The following is a 19,524-nucleotide window of genomic DNA, read 5'->3' as shown; positions in this document are numbered from 1 at the left end:
AGGAGAGCGAAAAAGTTGGCTTAAAGCTTAACATTCAGAAAACTAAGATCATGGCATCCGGTCCCATCACTTCATGGCAAATAGACGGAGAAACAGTGGAAACAGGGGCAGACTTTATATTTTGGGGCTCCAAAATCACTGCAGATGGTAACTGCAGCAATGAAATTAAAAGATGCTTACTCCTTGGAAGGAAAGTTATGACCAACCTAGACAGCATATTAAAAAGCAGAGACGTTACTTTGTCAACAAAGGTCTGTCTAGTCAAGGCTATGGTGTTTCCAGTAGTCATGTATGGATGTGAGAGCTGGACTATAAAGAAAGCTGAGTGCCGAAGAATTGATGCTGAAGGAGGAAACAGACAGAACAGGCTCCATCTTAAAAGCAGGACTCCATCTTGGGCCAGACTGTGGACTTTGAGCTATATGCCCAGTACATATGGAAACGACACAGCAACTGGAAAACCAGACCCCCCGGATGGAAGAACCCCAGGGCTCATACCTAGACTCTCCATTGCCTAAAAGAATACCCTAATTATCTGTGTAACCAAATAGAATCATAAATTCTATTATGCTTATTGAGGTACGACCACAGGCCTACTGATAATTGTCCACTGTTAACTACCTAGGCTTAGGGCATATGAATCACGGGTTACCTTTGATTGTATCTTTCTCTTCCTTTGTTCAGACTAGTTTCAGGGAATTTGGGGAGGTGGGTTTGGGCACTTACACTTAGGGTATATAAGGTTTTCACAAAAACTGGTTGGGGTCCTTGGCTAAGAGGAGACTCTGCCGTGGGCCCACCAGTGCAATCTGCACTTCACTATCTGCATTGTCCTTCTGAGTGAGTTTGTTTCCCAGAACACGTGGCTATAACAATGCTTTTGAACTGTGGTGTTGGAGAAGACTCTTGAGAATCCCTTGGACTGCAAGGAGATCCAACCAGTCCATCCTAAAGGAAACCAGTCCTGAATATTCATTGGAAGGACTGATGTTGAAGCTGAAACTCCAATACTTTGGCCACCTGATAGGAACAGCTGACTCATTTGAAAAGACCCTGATGCTGGGAAAGATTGAGGGCAGGAGAAGAAGGGGACGACAGAGGACGAAATGATTGGATAGCATCACCGACTCAACGGACATGAGTTATGCGTCAACTCCGGGAGTTGGTGATGGACAGGGAGACCTGGCGTGCTGCAGTCCATGGGGTCACAAAGAGTCGAACACAGCTGAGTGAATGAACTGAAATGAACTGTGACTCAGTGTAACTGAGAAATTAAAATTCCCATTTTAATTAATTTTAACACATAGCTAGCGGCTGCTGTATAGAAAAACACAGTTATAAGGAGTCCTGCAGAACCCACGTCAGAGTTAAGAGATGGACACAAAAAGACGTGATATATAGTGTCCCTTTTGGAATTTGTACTATTTTGTTAACTCATGTGTCCCAAGTTCTTGGAAGAATGCCTAACACATAATGGTCCTCCACAAATATTTGCTGAATAAATCAATAGTATTTGGATCCACAAACTACACATTTCCCTTTTAAAGCAAAACTCTACTAGAAAAATCCATTCAGTTCAAATAGTAAGCAACTACTATACGTAAGAAATAGGTAGTAAGAGGGAATTTGGAGGAATGAAGTCTGTTAAAAGTCCTAAAGTGATCTCTTCCCTCAATCTACTTCCCTTACCAACTACTAAGCAGCAATGCACAAAGTAACTCAAGTATAATCCTTTGTTTTGATTCTTTGCTTACTGTTCCCAACAACACTTAACTAAGTGGAATTCCAGAAAAAAGACAGTATTTTACTACTGTTGCCAATTCCAATAGAAATAAAGTCTCTATTTAAGGAATATTTAGATATTGGATCCTCAACCTAGATCTTTAAAGCAGACCTAGATCTAGATCCTGGAATCTCCAGTCATACATACAGACCTCAACCTATACATATAACTTATGAAGGGCTTATCATGTGCTAATTACTTTACACACATTGTCACACAGGTATCCATTTCACAGGTGCAGAAACTGAAGGGTTAAATAAATTGTCCCATATCATTCAAATGAAAAATGCCAAACTTCTTTGGACAGTGTCTTTAACACCAAGGAAGCATTTCAGTCTTAAGACACCGTTAGAAAAAACCTAGAAATATGTTCAAGATAGGACTGCATTTTGCTTGCTAATGTTTTTTCCTATCAGTTCTACATTTTCTGATGTGAATAATTCAATTATTCTGAACTTGAGAGTAAAAAGTTGGTCACTACAAACTTCATGAAGGTTTGTCAGCAAAAATTTTTAAACAGGAATCATTAGTAATACTAAACACAGGATTTGCACAGCAAAAACAAAAACAACTGTTAAACAGCAGGCATGGTATTCTGTTTTAAAACCCTACAAATTTAAAATGAGGACAGTTAATACTAATGATCTTGGGCTTTGTCTTTCAAATATGAATCAAAAGGTCTTAAGTGTGCTTGGATACAATGTGAATTTTATCATTCTCACCTTATTCCAAGATCTTCAGGAAAGGGCAGTAACGAACCTGACATTCTCTTCTCTATGGAAGAAAACAGAGAAAAAAATAAATGATTTCAATATTTACAGCATTTGCTTTTTCATTTCTTTCAGTTTGGATCCATCAGAATTTACTCAGATCAAGATTTTTAGAGCATCCAGTATGTTGCAGTGAAAAGGACAATGAGTTTTTCTCTTTCCCTTTCCTGAGAACAAATATAAAGGAATAGTGAGCAGGTCTCAACATTCCTAGTTTTTTTCACTTTGCTCCTAATTCTGAATGTCTGAATTTGCTTTTCTGCCCCCTAACTCTGCAGGAGCTACACTTCTCACCTATTTTCTTTTGACTCTATGCTAAATACATCCCCCTATCTGGTGTTTACCCTTACAACACCCTTCACCTTGTAGTTACATATCAGAAAGAAGGCCACAGAGCCACTGAACTGCCAGACTCAATCACTGGGTTACTAATGCCAGCTTATGATTGTCTTTGAAACAATACAAGAGGAAGAAATCAAGATCCTATCACCTTTATTCCTCATCACTGACTCCTGACTGTAAGCCCTTGCTTTACATAAGCCCCCAGACTCCTCGTGGAGCGGGGGTGGGGTGGGGGCACAGTTCTGCAGGCAGGAGCCTACTGTGTTCCCCTCTCCGCCAGCTGAGAATAAAAGCCACTTTTCTATTTCCTCCAAACTCTGTTTCCATATTTTTCATTCAGCTTCAGTAGGCAGAGAAGGCCAAGATTTCAGCTGGCAACAAGTACTGGCAACAAGGTACTTCCCAGGTGACAAAGTGGTAAAGAATCCTCCTGCCAAGAGATGGAGGTTCAATCCTTGGGTCAGGAAGATCCCTTGGAGTAGGAAATGGAGACCCACTTTTGTGTTCTTGCCTGGAAAATTCCATGGAGCCAGCTCAGGGTCACATAGTGTGGATGCTGAACACTCAGGACTCAGCACCTCCCACGTGGGTTTGTTGGTGGGAGGGCAAAGGTGACTCTGGGCCCCCAAGTTTACAGCCAACCTTGCCCTTACAAGGCTAGGGTGAGTTAGATCAAAGCATGAACGTTCAGGTGTCAGGTGAGCAGGGCCTGGTCCAGTAGAAAATTTCTATTTTTTTGCTCTTTATAACTAGTGGTTAGAAGAATAATTCTTGAATATATTTCTCTGGACACTGTACAAATATTTCTATAAATTTTTACAAGTGAAATTCCCTGTAAGCAAAAGGTATTTCCAAACTGTCCAGGGATAAACAAATTGATACTTTCATCAACTTTATTAGATTACCCATTTCTATTATCAATCTTTAAATATCTTTTTCTGTGTTTACAAGCTGGTTGTCAACTGTCTGTTCTTGTGTTTTGCTCATTTTCCTACTGGGGTGTTTTTTTCCTTGCTCTTAGCTGACTTTATAACTTTGGATATGTTCTCTTTTCTTTTCTTATTGGTTTATTTGTTCCTGTATTGCTGAGGGAAATTCAGCGTATTTTGATGAGAATACTTGTTAAGATATAGCTGGGATGAATTCTGGAGTTCAAAGACCTAATCTTAAAATCCAACTCTGTTTTTTTCTAGTTGTGTGACCTTTGAATCTCAAATATACCATGTTAAAAAACATGGATCACAGCTTCTAAATTCCTGTAAATCATATTCCAAAATGAGGAAAGGGACCCAGCACCTTGTGCTTAGTTTGTCAAATAAAAATTAATCTGTACACAAGTTACTCTGTATAAAACAACAAGTTCCTACTGTATAGCACAGGGAACTACATTCTATATGTGTATATATGGCTTCCCAGGTAGCACTAGTGGTAAAGAACCCACCTACCAATACAGGAGACATAAGAGATGCAGGTTCAATCACTGTGCTGGGAAGATTGCACGGCAACCCACTCCAGTATTCTTGCCTGGAGAATCCCATGGACAGAGGAGCTTGGCAGGCTACTGTCCATAGGGTTGCAAAAAGTCAGACCCGACTGAAGCCATGCACACATGCATGCATATATAAATAAATGTATATATATATACATACTTCTCAGGTGTATATATATACATCTCAAGTGTATATATATATATACACACATACTTCCCAGGTGGCGCTAGTGGTAAAGATTCCACCTGCCAATGCAAGAGACACAAGAGATGCAGGTTTGATCCCTGGGTGGAGAAGATCCCCTGGAATAGGAAATGGCAACCCATTCCAGTGTTCGTGCATCCTTAGACAGAGAAGCCTGGAGGGCTACAGTTTATAGGGTCACAAAGAGACACAAATGATCATAGCATACACACACACATTTGTATAACTGAATCATTCTGATGTACACCAGAAACTAACACAACATTGTAAATTAACCATACTTCAATTTTTAAAAAAATCTGAACTTAGGGACAGACTTTAATTAATGAGAAAAATTATTTGCAATAGGGAGAATGCTTTGATCTCAGAAATCTCCAAGTGGCTCAAAAAAAAGATTTTTTTTTTAATAGGATAAAGAAGGGACAAGCAGAGATAACCAGAACCTTTGGAGGAGAAGTGACCTCAGTCTAACAAGACATTGTCTGGCTGTAGTTAGGTGCAACATCCATCAAGCTATTCTTAAGACTTGAACCACTAAAGATCCTCCCACCCTAGTCCCCAGCCTAAGCAAACAGGGCTCCACCCTCAAACTGCAAAAGTTTTCTGAATTTGCAAATCACACCCACTTTCCTATTGAACACTTCAGAGGGTAAAGCAGAGGTTAAGCTTCACATCGCTTACAGGAAGCTCAGTAGATTTCAAGTGGATGGATGTTTGAACTTGAGCCAATAAAGTTGCTTAAAATTCATAACCTACAAGCCAAATTGCAAGCTCCTGGGAGTTCAAAGGTCAACTGAGCCACTCTAGAGTTTAGAGTTAGCGAGGGAAACTGCTTTTGGATAACAAAATATGATCTTCACCAAGCTCTGCAAGTACAGGCACCAAGCACGTAGAGTCCTACCGGGATGGTACGGTAGGCGATGAGGATTAAGAGATTAACAAAAATTTTCTTTCCCCGTTAGAAAAACTCCCGGTTGGGAGGGGAGCGGAGGAAACACAAACTTTCAAGCACTCAGAGAGTGTGTGCTAAGTTGCTTCCGTCGTGCCCGATATTTTCCGACCCCATGGACTGCAGCCCGCCAGGCTCCTCTGTCCATGGGGATTCTGCAGGCACGAATACTGGAGTAGGTTGCCATGCCCTCCTCCAGGGGAATCTTTCCGACTCCCCAGAGATGGAACCTGCGTCTCATTTTAATAAGTCTCCTGCATTGGCTGGCGGGTTCTTTACCATTAGCGCCACCTGGGCAGCCCCTTCGAGCATCCCCACATAATCTAACGTGGCTAGTGTTCATGCAGCTGCATCAGCAGAGGGGTGTCCTGAACCTGGTGAACATGAGTGACAGCAACCCTCCCACTTAGGTTCTTCTAAAAAAAAGGGACCCGAGACTCGCCTCTCCGGCGCCGGGTTGTTAAGTTCCTGAAGAAGCCCACCAGAGTTAGACCAGCTGCTCCCTCTTTCTCCTCCAGGGTCCCAACCCCCAAAGTCCGCCCCCTGCCTACGGGTCCCCAACCCCAGACGCCCCATTTCTCCTTCCTCTCCATCTCAGGTCATCCCTCCTGGGCGCCGCCGCCACAGGTCCATCCTTTCGGATGCCTCCCACGTGTCAAGTCTGCCCTTCCCTTCCCTCGGGTCCCCTTCTCCGGGGGCTCGCCGCCTCAGGTTTTCGCTCTCCGCCTCAGGTCATTCCCTCCTCGGCGCCGCCGCCTCAGTCCACCCCTTCGGGTGCCTCCCGCGTCCGGTCTCCCTTGGCCGCTCTGGCCCCTCTTAGAGGCCCCCGCCTCAGGGCGCCCTCTTCTCAGGCCCGGCTGTCCCGGGCACGGGTCGCCAGCCCCGCGGCCCCTCAGCAACCCAGCTATGATACCTCGGCAGCGTTTCAGCAATTCCGAATCGCTGAAGCCACAGCGCCTTAGGAAGGACCACACCTGCTCCGGGCCCCAGGTTCGGTAGTCCGGGTCGAGATCGTGGCTCGGGGACGTCTCTGCGTCTGCGGGAGAGGAGTCTGGCGGCGTTCTTGGGCTGCCATCGCGCCGGGGCCGCTTGGGGGTGTTCTGGGAGTCGGCACTCTGCATGGTTACGCACACACAGCTCGCCTCAGCACACTCAAGAACCCCGGCGCCCGACCCGCGCGCAAGCGCACTCGCAGCTCGTCGCCGGCCGCGGGTCCGCTTAATACTGCCAGGCTGCAGGCCGACCGCGCAGGCGCACTGACAGCTCAGGCCTGGAGGCCAGACAGGCCGCCCACTTCAGTCCCCCAACCCCCCAGCCCCTGCGCAGGCGCAATGACCGCCCAATGGACCTAAACCGCAACCAGGTATTTACGGTAAAGCGAGTGAGTAGAAGGAAAAGTGAGGGTAGTGCTAATAAGGGGGGGAACCGGCAAAGAGTGTGCCCAGTACAAGCTGCTACAGTCCAGAGCAGAGGCTGTTCTGGTGAACTGAACTTCAGACTATCCCAGGTTTACCCTTGGCCGTATTTCAGATGCCCTAAACTTTTTTTTTTTTTTTTTAGATGCGCTAAACTTAAAAGAAACCTGAAAGGCCATAAGGTTGCCCTCATCTTGATTAAGAGAAAAGTGGGCAGGAAGCAGAACTGGAAGATGCTGGAATGAATTAAAACCTGATGTAAAGCTGTCAGCTTGCATTAACAAGTTCTGGAGTATTGCTGGCCAATTAGAGGGTCTTGGGGATGTCTGTCCATGAACTCTTAGCCTATCTTCAAGTCTCCACACACCAGCAGATGTCAGACTTCTTTCCAAAAGAATCTCACCCCTCACTCCATCCCAACTCCCTGCCCAGAGGAAAGGAAGTGGACAATCTGATAAATTAAAATTTATCTTCAAGGACTTTTACTACCTGGTGGTAGCTGCCTATGAAAATGGCAAGCATCTTGCCTTCATTCTTGCCACCCTGGAGCAGGACCCAAACTTACCTATAAATCTTGATCTGTCCAGTTACTTGTAAAAGGATTACTACTGCTACTAAAGCCGATACACCTGCCCATCAACCCAACCATAGACCCATCTACGAGATAAAGGTTGAATGAGGCAGATTATGATCAAGCAGCATGAACCTGTCAGTGGTCTAGCAGTTGAGCCAAATATTTTTAGCAAACACTTAGAACTTCATTGTGTGCCAGGCACTGTTCTAAGGGTTTTGCAAGTATTAATTAAGCATCACAGTAACCTTTAAGTGAAGTGAAGTGAAAGTTGCTCAGGTGTGTCTGACTCTTTGCAACCCCATGGACCATACAGTCCATGGAATTTTCCAGGCCAGAATACTGGAGTGAGTAGCCTTTCCCTTCTCCAGGGGATCTTCTCAACCCAGGGATCGAACCCAGGTCTCCCACATTGCAGGCTGATTCTTTACCAGCTGAGCCATAAAGGAAGCCCAAGAATACTGGAGTGAGTAGCTTATCTGTTCTCCAGCAGATCTTCCCAACCCAGGAATGGAACAGGGGTTTCCTGCATTGCAAGCAGATTCTTTACTGACTGAGCTATCAGGGAAGCCCACAATAACTTTAAGATGTAAGGAATTTAGGTACAGAGAAATAAGTGATTTGCTCAAAGTCACCCAGCTAGGGAGTGATGAAGCCTGAATTTAAACAGGGGGCAATCTAGCTTTTCTCTGAAGCCCCTGCTCCTACTCAATTGCCAACATTGCTTGGTAATGGGAATTCTGATACAAAATTATTTTATATTAGTTAACCCAAATTTTTCAATTGCTCCCTTATCCCATAGAACCCTGAGGGAAAGTATAGAGAGGTGACCTTGCCCTCCTCTGCACGGAAGGACGGAAGAACCGGGGCCCAAAAGACATATCTTTAAACCCCAGAATATTTTGAGTAAAGAATGTTTTTCAAGACTTGTGAAACCAAAACCACAAGGGCAAGGGGGTCAAAGAGACAAGTAACATATGTGAAAGATATATATTTAAACTTGAACGTGGCTGTTTGAAAATTTGTGTTTATAAGACTTGTGGGAAAACCTGCCCTGACAGCAAGGTTTCTTGGACAGTAGAAGGTGATATAAGCAGGGTTTTAAGTTTAATCAGTTGGGTTTGTTCAAAGCAGTTGCTTTTGAGAAATTAATTTTCTATTTGTTTTTGCTCATTAAAGACTATGATATATGCCATAGCTATTATGTTTCCCCTAATCTACTTCATAGGGCCCCTAAATCTTACACAAGTTGGTTGGTTTCTTGTGCAAGGTCACATGGTTGGTAAGTGACAGACTCAAGATTCAGAACTGACTCCCAAACTTGGATGGTTTCTAGTTTGCTGCTTTACTTCCACTTGGTCCTGGTGATTCTGTTTCATCCAGGCATTCCACAACCTGGAAACAAATGCCTACTAGACACAGGCCCTCTGCTCTGGTCTTATTGAGAGAAATGAATATTCATGTGCTCCTCTGATGTCAATCTCACCATAGTTAGAACTAGAAAAAAGAATTCAAAGTTCAATTAATTTAAGGCCCATTGTTTAATGACCTTGAATACCGTCAGCAAGTCCTCCTTGCTCTTCCAAGCTAGCTTCCACCCACCCAGCTGAATTGGGCAATTTTATTCCTGGCACTATTAACCTTGTGGTTTTGCATCTCTCCACAACTTCCTCTTCAACCAGCACTGCTAGTTCTCAGTGCCATCTATCACCACTCCCTGGTTCTCTCAGAACCTAACCTCCTCAAGGACCTTGTTTGTTCCATCTGCCAAAATCCCAAAGCAAGCCAAAATTCTTTTTTAAAAAAAAATATAGATTTCTTTGTCTGATAAAAATAATGCTCAAGAAGGAAAACTTGGGAAACAAAATGTGTATATAGACACATACAGATCCAAAGATACAGATCGTGGTTGCATGCCCCATAAGTCTTTTTCTTTTTCCTTTTTTTGTAAGTCTTTCTTGGTTCATTGATGCAGAAACTTATCTGCATGTTTGTCAGGGAATTGTTAAAAAAAAAAAAAAACAGTGAACTGGCAAAATGATAATAGTAACATATTTGATCCCATCACTTCATGGGAAACAGATGGGGAAACAGTGGAAACAGTGTCAGACTTTATTTTTTGGGGCTCCAAAATCACTGCAGATGGTGATTGCAGCCATGAAATTAAAAGACTCTTACTCCTTGGAAGGAAAGTTATGACCAACGTAGATAGCATATTCAAAAGCAGAGACATTACTTTGCAAACAAAGGTTCGTCTAGTCAAGGCTATGGTTTTTCCTGTGGTCATGTATGGATGTGAGAGTTGGACTGTGAAGAAAGCTGAGCACCGAAGAATTGATGCTTTTGAACTGTGGTGTTGGAGAAGACTCTTGAGAGTCCCTTGGACTGCAAGGAGATCCAACCAGTCCATCCTAAAGGAGATCAGTCCTGGGTGTTCATTGGAAGGACTGATGCTGAGGCTGAAACTCTAGTACTTTGGCCACCTCATGTGAAGAGTTGATTCATTGGAAAAGACCCTGATGCTGGGAGGGATTGGGGGCAGGAGCAGAAGGGGACGACAGAGGATGAGATGGCTGGATGGCATCACCGACTCGATGCACATGAGTTTGGATGAACTCCAGGAGTTGGTGATGGACAGGGAGGCCTGGCGTGCTGTGATTCATGGGGTCACAAAGAGTTGGACACGACTGAGCGACTGAACTGAACTGAACTGAACATATTTAAGTACCTACTATGAATCAGATAGTCTATTTGTGCTTTACTTTCTATCCATAATTTCCAATCCTTATAACAATGTCATTAGATAGGTATTATACTAGCTGATCTTCTTTGGTTATAAATATGTTCATTCATTCATTCCATCAATATTAATATTTACTGGGTACATACTAATTTGTTTGGCACCTGGGACACAACAATGAACCAAAGAAACAAAAACCCCTGCCCCAGTGAAACATATTCTAGCTGGGGGAGACTGGCAATGAATAATAGTCTAATTAACAAGAATAAAGTTAGAAGAAGGTACTTTGGAAAAACTTTTTTTAAGAGGAGTAGAGGAGGAGGATAGAGTCACAGTTTTGAGTAGTGGGGATATAATAGGCCTTTTGAGAACTTGAAATTTAAGGAAACAGGAAGGAGAGGAAGGATTCAACCCTTCCTCAACCATGCAGGTAGGTGTCTGGAGGAAAAGCATTCCAGACAAAGAGAACACCAAGTGCAAAGGCTTTTGAAGCAGGAGCATGCTGGGTGTTAAGAAACAGCAAAGAGAGGGGCCTGCGTCGGCCGGGATGGCAGCGGCGGCTGGAATCCTGGTGCGCGGGGAGCCGGGTCTTCTCTCCCTGTACTTCTGCGGGAGTATCCGCGGCGGACGAGAGGACCGGGAACTGTACGTGCGCATCGTGTCTCGCCTCCGGAGCTTCGGGGTGGTGCTCACCGAGCATGTGGCGGCCGCCGAGCTGGACAAGAGCAGGGAAGAGGCTGCTGGAGGCGACAAGTTCATCCATGATCGGGACCTGGCCTGGCTGCAGCAGGCAGATGTGGTCGTGGCAGAAGTGACCCAGCCCTCTCTGGGGGTAGGCTATGAGCTGGGCCGGGCTGTGGCCCTCCACAAACCGGTCCTGTGCCTGTTTCGCCCAAAGTCTGGCCGAGTGCTCTCAGCCATGATCCAGGGAGCAGCCGATGGCTCCAGGTTCCAGGTGTGGGACTACGGAGGAAGCAGAGGTGGAGGCCCTGCTAGATCGGTACTTTGAGGCATATCCTCCTGAGCAGGTGGCTGCCTCTCCTGACCCAACTGCTTGACTTCACCCCAGTTTTTATTAAATTCTCCTGATGCCCCCTCCAAAAAAAAAAAAAAAAAGAAAAGAAATAGAAAAGAGGCCAATGTGGATGGGAAAAGTGAGCAAAGGGTAAGTACTAAGAGATTAAGTCAAGGAGGGTGCAAATCATGTGGAAACATGAAGGCTACCAGCTGCAAGTGGCTTTGAGGTCCCATCTTTATGGCTTCATATCTAGAAATAAAAGAAAGCCTCTGCTCCTCTGTTCAAATGTAAGGGAATGACTTCAATAAGTCTGGATTGCTTTCATTCCTGGACCAGTTGTGTTTTGAAATGATTGACCCAATCAGGATGTACGTTACCCCTTGGGTTGGAGGGCAAGGTCTAGTATCAGGAAGAAGAGACTTGGTTCTGGACAAAGATTCTTGGTGTTATTTAATAAATTTGGAAATGAAGCCCAGGGAGGTGAAATGACTTGCCAAAGGCCACACCTATGTGTTAAGTGCTTGGAGATTTGAACCTAGATCAGCCAGGTGATGCTAGTGGTAAAAAACCTGCCTGCCACCAGTGCAGGAGACATAAGAGACAGAGATTTGATCCCTGGGTCAGGAAGATCCCCTGGAGAAGGGCATGGCGACCCACTCCAGTATTCTTGCCTGGAGAATCCCCATGGACCGAGGAGCCTGGCGGGCTACAGTTCATAGGTTCACAGAGTCAGACACGACTGAAGCAACTTAGCACACACGCATAGCCTTGAAAAACACTGTTCTGTTCTGTAACTTGAGCTGGGTACAAGTTCTATGGCTTTTAGGCAGTCACAGGGAGTGGCCAACTCTATAGAGTTTCACTTATGGTGACTTCCTAGGAGTGCCTCAGTGTTTGGGTGGAGTGACCATGTTTTTGGGAGTTAGGATGCTCAAACAACATTTGAGGGAGTGGCCAGACTTCAGTGGGTTGCTCCTGAGTAAACATAGTTCATGAATCCTTTTAAACTCATTGCTTACAGCCAACCTCCTCTTGTATTTCAACTTATATTCAACTTTGTACTCAGTCGTCTCCTCAGTGATCTTGCGTCTTTAGGGGTAAGTCCTCTCAGTTTCAAACCTCCCAGTACAGTCAAGGTTCTGAGCCTTTATTTGGGGGTCCTCTATGGCTGGCTTTATCTGGAAAGGGAATGGTTCATCTTGGTGAGTACTCAGTTGTGGGGAATTAGGTTTCTAAAGGCACTGCCACTGTTCAGAACTCCAGATCAATTAATGTTTAAAACTTATGGGCCAAAAAAAAAAAAAAAAACCTTATGGGCCTTCCTCTTGTAAATTTCTTTTGCGTTGGACTAAAATCGCCTGCAATGACTTGAAACTCTGTTCGTCTACTTTTGGCTTGTTGAGAATTTCAAAATTAGTTTATCTGTGTGGTCAACTGGAGAAAAGCTATAGTACAAAACAAAGAGAATGTGAAGCGTATTTCAATTCATATTTTGAGGCCTCCAATCATAATTAATGAATCTGCTACTATTGCTTCCCCCTGAGAAACTAACTCACAATTATCTCAAAAGATTTCCAAGCTAGAAAAATCCTCTGAGGCTTCTGAGAACTCTCTCTTTCCAAATCTCCTTTTTTTCTGTCCCTCTGAATATCTGTCATAAAGCTCTCCTCACTGCTATCCATCTCTTTCTGAACTTCCTTATTTTTTTGTAACACTGAGCTTGATCCCCAGCAGAAGACCATCCATACTGCCCATCCTGTAATGGCAGCCCATTTTAAAGCCAGGTCCAATGAGGATGGCACCACACCATTACATATATCCTCTGGACTAAGGCATGTAAATCCACCTTTCAAGCACTATTAATTGGACATGCTCTTTAGCATGTCCAATTAATAGTGACGTGACAAAGCTAACCAACAATGTTGCCTGGGCAAAACATAATTTTTTTTTTTTGTTTACATCTCAGTTAGAAATCTCCCTAATATAAAGAAGCAAACTGAGGATAAAGTAGTTGGATGGGTGGATCAGCCTATGGTGTTATTTACAGTAAGTTATACCTTATGAATCTTTGTGAAAGTGGAAATGTAGTTCTAGAGGCAGTTCATATTTCACCCATTCCTCCTCATCATTCCCCACATCTCCCATGTTTATCTCAAAGGCTTGTAACCTCTCTGGGAACTCTTATCTAGACCACTTCCCTCCAATTCCTAAAATTGAAAAAAAAAAAAAAGGAGGGGAAAGGGAGAGAAGACTTTTAAATATACAGCTGCTGGACTTCCCTGGTGGCGCAGTGGATAAGAATCAGCCTGCCAATGCAGGAGACAGATTCGATAAGTGACCTGGGAAGATTCCACATGTCTCAGAGCAAGTAAGCCTGTCTGCCACAACTACTGAGCCCACGTGCTACACCTAGTAAAGCCCACACGCCTTAGAACCCATACCCTGCAACAAAAGAAACCACCGCAATGACAAGCCCATGCACCACAACGAAGAGTAGCCTCCGCTCGCTGCAACTAGAGAAAACCTGAAAGCAGCAAGGAAGGCAGGCCCGGGAACCAAAAATAAAAATAAGTGAATAAATAAATTGCTAAAGATAAATAAATAAAAATACAAGCTGCTCTAGAAGGGCCTTTGCCTAGAAATCCAGTTTAAGAAAAGTTTTAAAACAAAAACTTTAAGGCCTCTGTTTGCATCTGTCTGTATGTTCATGCGTGTGTGTTAGTTGCTCAGTCGTGTCCAACTCTTTGCGACCCCATGGACTGTAGCCCACCAGGCTCCTCTGTCCATGGACTGTCCAGGCAAAGATACTGGAGTGGGTTGCCATTTCCTTTTCCAGGGGATCTTTCCGACCCAGGGATCAAACTTGGGTCTCCTGCATTGTAAGCGGATGCTTTACTATCTGAGCTATTAGGGAAGACCATGTTCATATGTGTCTATATATAAATATATTGGGAATATGTGGTATTTTTCCTACCTTTGGATAGTGCTGCTAAAATTAATCTGTAAAAGAGTTCTATTGCATTGGCTTAACACAAACAAGCATTATATAAATTAAGTCTATTTGCAAAAATGTAATAGAACCTAACCCAAATGTTTTTCAAGTTCACGTGATCTAGGGTGAATCTTTAGGAAATAAAAGCTAGTTTAAGTTTGTTGGTTTAATACAGACATTCCGTTAGCATTGCCAACATTAAGTATAACACTTTTTAAGGAGTTTTTAAAAAATAAGTTTATTTATTTATTATTAATTTCTGGCTGTGCTGGGTCTTTGTTGCTGTGCACAATCTTTCTTTAGTTGTGGTGAACACGGGCCCTAGGGCGTGTGAGCTTCAGCAGTTGTAGCTCATGGGCTCTAGAGCACTCTGGCTCAGCAGTTGTGGTACATAGACTTAGTTACCCCTGGAGATGTGGAATCGTCTCAGACTAGGGATTGAACCCACGTCTCCTGCATTGGCAGGTGGATTCGTAACCCCTGATCACCAGGAAAATCTCAAGTATAACATTTTATTCTACTTAGGTTTACTAAAAGTCAAATAAGCTCATGTTATCTCTGTTACAAAATTTGTCAGTCAGAAAAATAACTTAGGATGACTGATGTTATCTAATGTCTAGTGAAGTATTTTAATAGGAGATCTAAACATGGTTGTTAAGAACAAATGAATTAAATGTAAGTAAGTTGAGTTTTTAGGCAAACTTTTTAGCAATGATATATCTGCTTAAAATCCATGGGGTCACAAAGAGTTGGCTATGACTTACGCACTGAACAATTACTTAAAATAGTTTCCCAGGGGGACTTCCCTGGTGGTCCAGTGGCTAAGACTCTGTGCTCCCAAAGCACGGGGCCTGGGTTCAATCCTTGGTTAGGGAACCATATCCCACATGCCACAGCTAAAGATCCTGCATACCAGAAAGTAAAGATCCCATGTGCCGCAACTAAGGCCCCAGGCAACCAAATAAATATTTTAAATAAATAAAATGGTTCTCAAATCTCACTGGTAACTTACACCTTTAGAGTTTTACTAAATTAAGTAATAAGTTAAATTTTAAGTTAAATTCATTGAATATCTATTTCCAAATAAGATGATATTGAATTAATTACTGAACATAGACTTCTTTTTATAGAGAAACTAAAGTATTTGATGCCAGTCTGAGAAATTTTCTATGAGAAAGCATGTTTCTAGAAATGATAAAAATTATTTATAAGGTTGCCAATATACAGAATGCCAATGTAAAACATAGGTCATAATTGCTATTTAGTTCTTATTAATTTTCAAATTAAAGTTTTCTCAGGATTTTTAAGTGGGGAAGTTAAAAATCTTAAGAAGGATTTTTAAGTTGGTGTTGGAGAAGACTCTTGAGAGTCCCTTGGACTGCAAGGAGATCCAACCAGTCAATCCTAGAGGAAATCAGTCCTGAATATTCATTGGAAGGACTGATGCTGAAGCTGAAGCTCCAATATTTTGGCCACCTGATGTGAAGAACTGACTCATTGGAAAAGACCCTGATGCTGGGAAAGATTGAAGGCAGGAGGACAAGGGGATGATAGAGGATGAGATGGTTGGATGGCATCACCGACTCAAAGGACATGAGTTTGAGCAAGCTCCGGGAGTTGGTGATGGACAGGGAGGCCTAGCATGCTGCAGTCCATGGGGTCACAAAGAGTTGGACACGACTGAGCAATTGAGCTGAAGGATTTTTTAAAAATTCTAATATATGTGATTAAAGCTAAATAAATAGACAAATAAGTAAAAACATCTCCATATATGAGGAAAGTAGGATGTCTGTTTTCCGTAAAAGAAAGTTTATGAAGAAGGAATCTTTAGAAAGGACTTTCATGCCTGGTTAAGACTAGAAATGATTGAAATGAATTTAATTAAATGAATTTTAATATCAAAAGTAAGCTGGTACAAAACTGGAATTTGTTTTTCTATGTTTAAAGGACAAATAATTTTTTTTTTCCCTAATGGTCTGGTCTTCAAATAAGAAATTATGAAAGGTTTTTGTTTAACTTTAAGTAATATGTTTGGCTTTCTCCCTCTGTTAAAAGGACAGTTTTTTGTTTTTGATTTTTTTCCTATCTGTCTGCTCTTGATAAGAAATAAGGAAGATTTTTCTTTACCGTTAAGTAATATGCCTAGGGAAAAAAACAAACATCTTGTATCTTATCAAAATAATCATGTCTTTATCATATGATAACTTAAGTAATGCAAGTCCTCTTGATAACTAAGATTTGCTCAGAACTGTGGTGGTGGTTCAGTCGCTCAGTGATGTCTGACTCTTTGCGACCCCATGGACTGTAGCCTGCCAGGTTCCACTATCCATGGGATTCTCCAGGCAAGAATACTGGAGTGGGTTGTCATTTCCTTCTCCAGGGGATTTTCCAGATGTAGGGATCCAACTCAGGTCTCCTGCATTGCAGGTGTTCTTCTGCACTGCAGGTGGACTCTTCACCTCTGAGCCCTCTGAGAAGCCCAACCTTCCCTATTTGCCTGTGAATTCTTTGTTATCTTGGTTAAATGAATAACTAAGCATTGTTTCACAGTGATGTATGATCCTATTTGACTATTTTAAAACTTTGGATATTTTTGACAAACTTCCCCAAATCAAATTCCAAATGAATTCTTTTTGACTTAGAACTAACTTGAGATAAGAGATATTTCAGAGATCTCAAAGATTTATTCTCTCTCATTGTAAAGGAAGAGATATTAAACTAATTAGATGCACTCGATATGTTTAAATTGTAGGGGAAGAATTGTCAAATAAGTAATGTTTAGCCTTCTTTATGTTGTGTCTATGTGGGTATGTGTTTTAGGTGTTCAAGAAATTGTGTGAAATTCCTAGAAGTCTGATATGTCCTGACATAAAATGTTGTCTGTCATCAAATAGAAGCTCACACTAAAAGGACTGAGTATAAGGGGAAAGTCCTAGCTGACTTTCATGCAAAGGCAGCAGCAACAGAATATGTAAATATTGTGGCATTTGTAGATGAAATCCATTCTGCTTCTTCAGAAGAATTGACCTCTCGTTGTCAGACTTTTCCTATCCTGATATCTTGTAACATGGCAACAGACTGCTCCTGAATCAGAGAAATTAAGATGGGTAAACACTGGATGTAAATTAAATTAACAGTGGAGGCTACAGGAAAACCAAAACAACTGCTTGGTACTTCCTGGCTTCCTGGCAAACTAAATTTTTTTTTTTGTCTTTGCACTCTACCTACCACAGCACATTTATGATGACTAATCATTTAAGCTTCTGTGGTCCAAAGCACTGACTTTCGTTTTGCTTAATCTCAGATCCACCCCTTCAGGAAAAAACAGACTGGTGACTGTATCTACTGGAAATGACACCTTAACAGTGACGTCTTCCAACCTTGTTGGAGGGGACCTTTACAGGTATTTTTAACTAAATTTGTGCTGTTAAACCTAAGGACGTTGACTCATAGATTCCTGTTTCTCATTTAAAGAAGGAACCGTCTCCTTCCTGGATGTCACAACAAGTCTACAGACCTGAAAGCAAAGTTAATCAGACAAAGGTCAGGATAATGAAGCAGATGAAATCTGTTGTGAACAGCTTTCCCAAGATTCCAGACCACATGGACCATCTAATGCAGGAGTCTCTAGCCTCCAGGATCTAATGCCTGATGATTTGAGGTGGAGCTGATGTAATAATAATAATAATAATAAAGTGCACAAGTGTAATGCACTTGAATAATCACAAAACTGGTCCCTGGTGCTAAAAAGGTTGAGAACTGCTGAATGTCATACAATTAATAAGTCATATGAAAAAATAAATAATTGCTATGAATGACCTAATACCAGGTCTTGGAGAAATACTAAAAGGAATAATGATAGCTAGACATCTGGAGATGACTGACCACTCCAATAAGATTCTTCTTAATAAAGGTTTTTGAACTTTTATTATTTTGAGTGCCTCTGAAGTCTCACTTCCTAGATTACTCCTTGTTGCTCAAATATGGCCATAAACTTTCTAAAACCATATCTTTCACATAGACACCATTTTCCTTCCTCTGTGTGACATGACTTTCTGGGAAGAGCCTTCCCAGCACAGGGGAAGTTGATGCTGATGTCAAATAACCAGATGGTTGATCATTGATGCCTCCCAAAGAAAGATCTTGATCAAAAGGGGGGAAATGTGAAAGAAAAGTCAAAATGGAGTAGGTATTGCTAAGAGAGGTCACTAAGATGGAGCTGAAAGGCCATTGAGGAAACAGGACTTGTGCATATCTCAGCCTGGAGGGAAACTGAACTTTTGACCATTGCTATCTTAACACAGGCATCCAGAACATCTGCCAGAAATGCAAGATACTTATTGACCTTACCCCAAAACAACTCGTGGCAGCCTATTCCTTAATAACAAATGCTTCTTTATGTCAGAGTCAATGACAATTCTCACCCAAACACAAAACTCTAACAACCTTGTGATTTTTGCCATGTAAGCCTGATTCATTTTCTTCTTCTGAGCACTCTTTTGGTTTTCACCTAAATCTGTGTCTCCTGAACTGCAATTCTTAGTATTCTAATAAAGTCTTTGTATGTGACCCAGAAGCACCTGTGCAGAATATTTATTATGTCACCTTTCCCCCTACCTCCAGCTACTTTTATCCCATAACTGTTACCAAACTGAACTTGGGTCCACTTACCTCCTGTGCAGCAAAACCAATTTATTAACACCTGGTTGTAGTGATGAAAGGGCTTCCCTGGTAGCTCAGCTGGTAAAGAATCCACCTGCAATGCAGGAGACCTGGGTTCAATCCCTGGGTTGGGAAGATCCCCTGGAGAAGGAAACAGCTACCTACTCCAGTATTCTGGCCTGGAGAATTCCATGAACTGTATAGTCCATGGGGTCGCAAAAGTTGGACATGACTGAGCGACTTTCACTTTCACTTTCAGAATGATGAAAAGTACAGCTTTTATTGCAGGTGCCAAACATGGGGTATGGGCAGCTCATGCTCAAAAGACCCAAACTCTCTGATAAGGGGTTTTAGGGAACAGTTTTTAAAGCCAACTTTTGGGTGAGGGTTGCAGAGGGCATAGCTTTCTTCTGATGGGGGGATGGTGAAGTAATGGGTTATATTCCAGGAATCTTGTGCTCCACATGAAGTCACCATCCTCCACCTGGGTGGGGAGACTTAGTTCCTATAAAAACAACTCAAGATATGTATTGGATTGTTATGTGTATCTCTTGAGGAAGAGATTCTTATATTGCTGCACTCTTGTCA

General features: G+C 42.5%; 1 protein-coding gene and 1 pseudogene across 4 annotated transcripts in view; one reads left to right on the top strand and one right to left on the bottom strand.

Moving 5' to 3' along the window:
- The window catches only part of SAMHD1 (SAM domain and HD domain 1), a 68,004-nt gene extending 61,261 nt beyond the window's left edge, over positions 1-6,743 (bottom strand). For all 4 annotated transcript variants that reach the window (XM_010829205.1, XM_010829204.1, XM_010829206.1 and 1 more), the window contains exons 1-2: positions 6,452-6,743; positions 2,506-2,557 (exon numbers count right to left, since the gene is read on the bottom strand). In XM_010829205.1, coding sequence (XP_010827507.1) covers positions 2,506-2,557; positions 6,452-6,659 — 260 coding nt within the window. In that variant the 5' untranslated portion in view covers positions 6,660-6,743. The remainder of the gene's footprint in view (positions 1-2,505; positions 2,558-6,451) is intronic.
- Positions 6,744-10,811: 4,068 nt separating this feature from the next.
- On the top strand, positions 10,812-11,343 carry LOC104980502 (annotated as a pseudogene).
- The last annotated feature ends 8,181 nt before the right edge of the window (positions 11,344-19,524 follow it).

Source organism: Bison bison, unplaced genomic scaffold (assembly GCF_000754665.1).
Source record: "Bison bison bison isolate TAMUID 2011002044 unplaced genomic scaffold, Bison_UMD1.0 scf7180017864500, whole genome shotgun sequence".
NCBI lineage: Eukaryota > Metazoa > Chordata > Mammalia > Artiodactyla > Bovidae > Bison > Bison bison.
The sequence above is the reverse complement of the archived record's forward strand: the minus strand, read 5'-3'. Positions and strand labels throughout refer to the sequence as shown.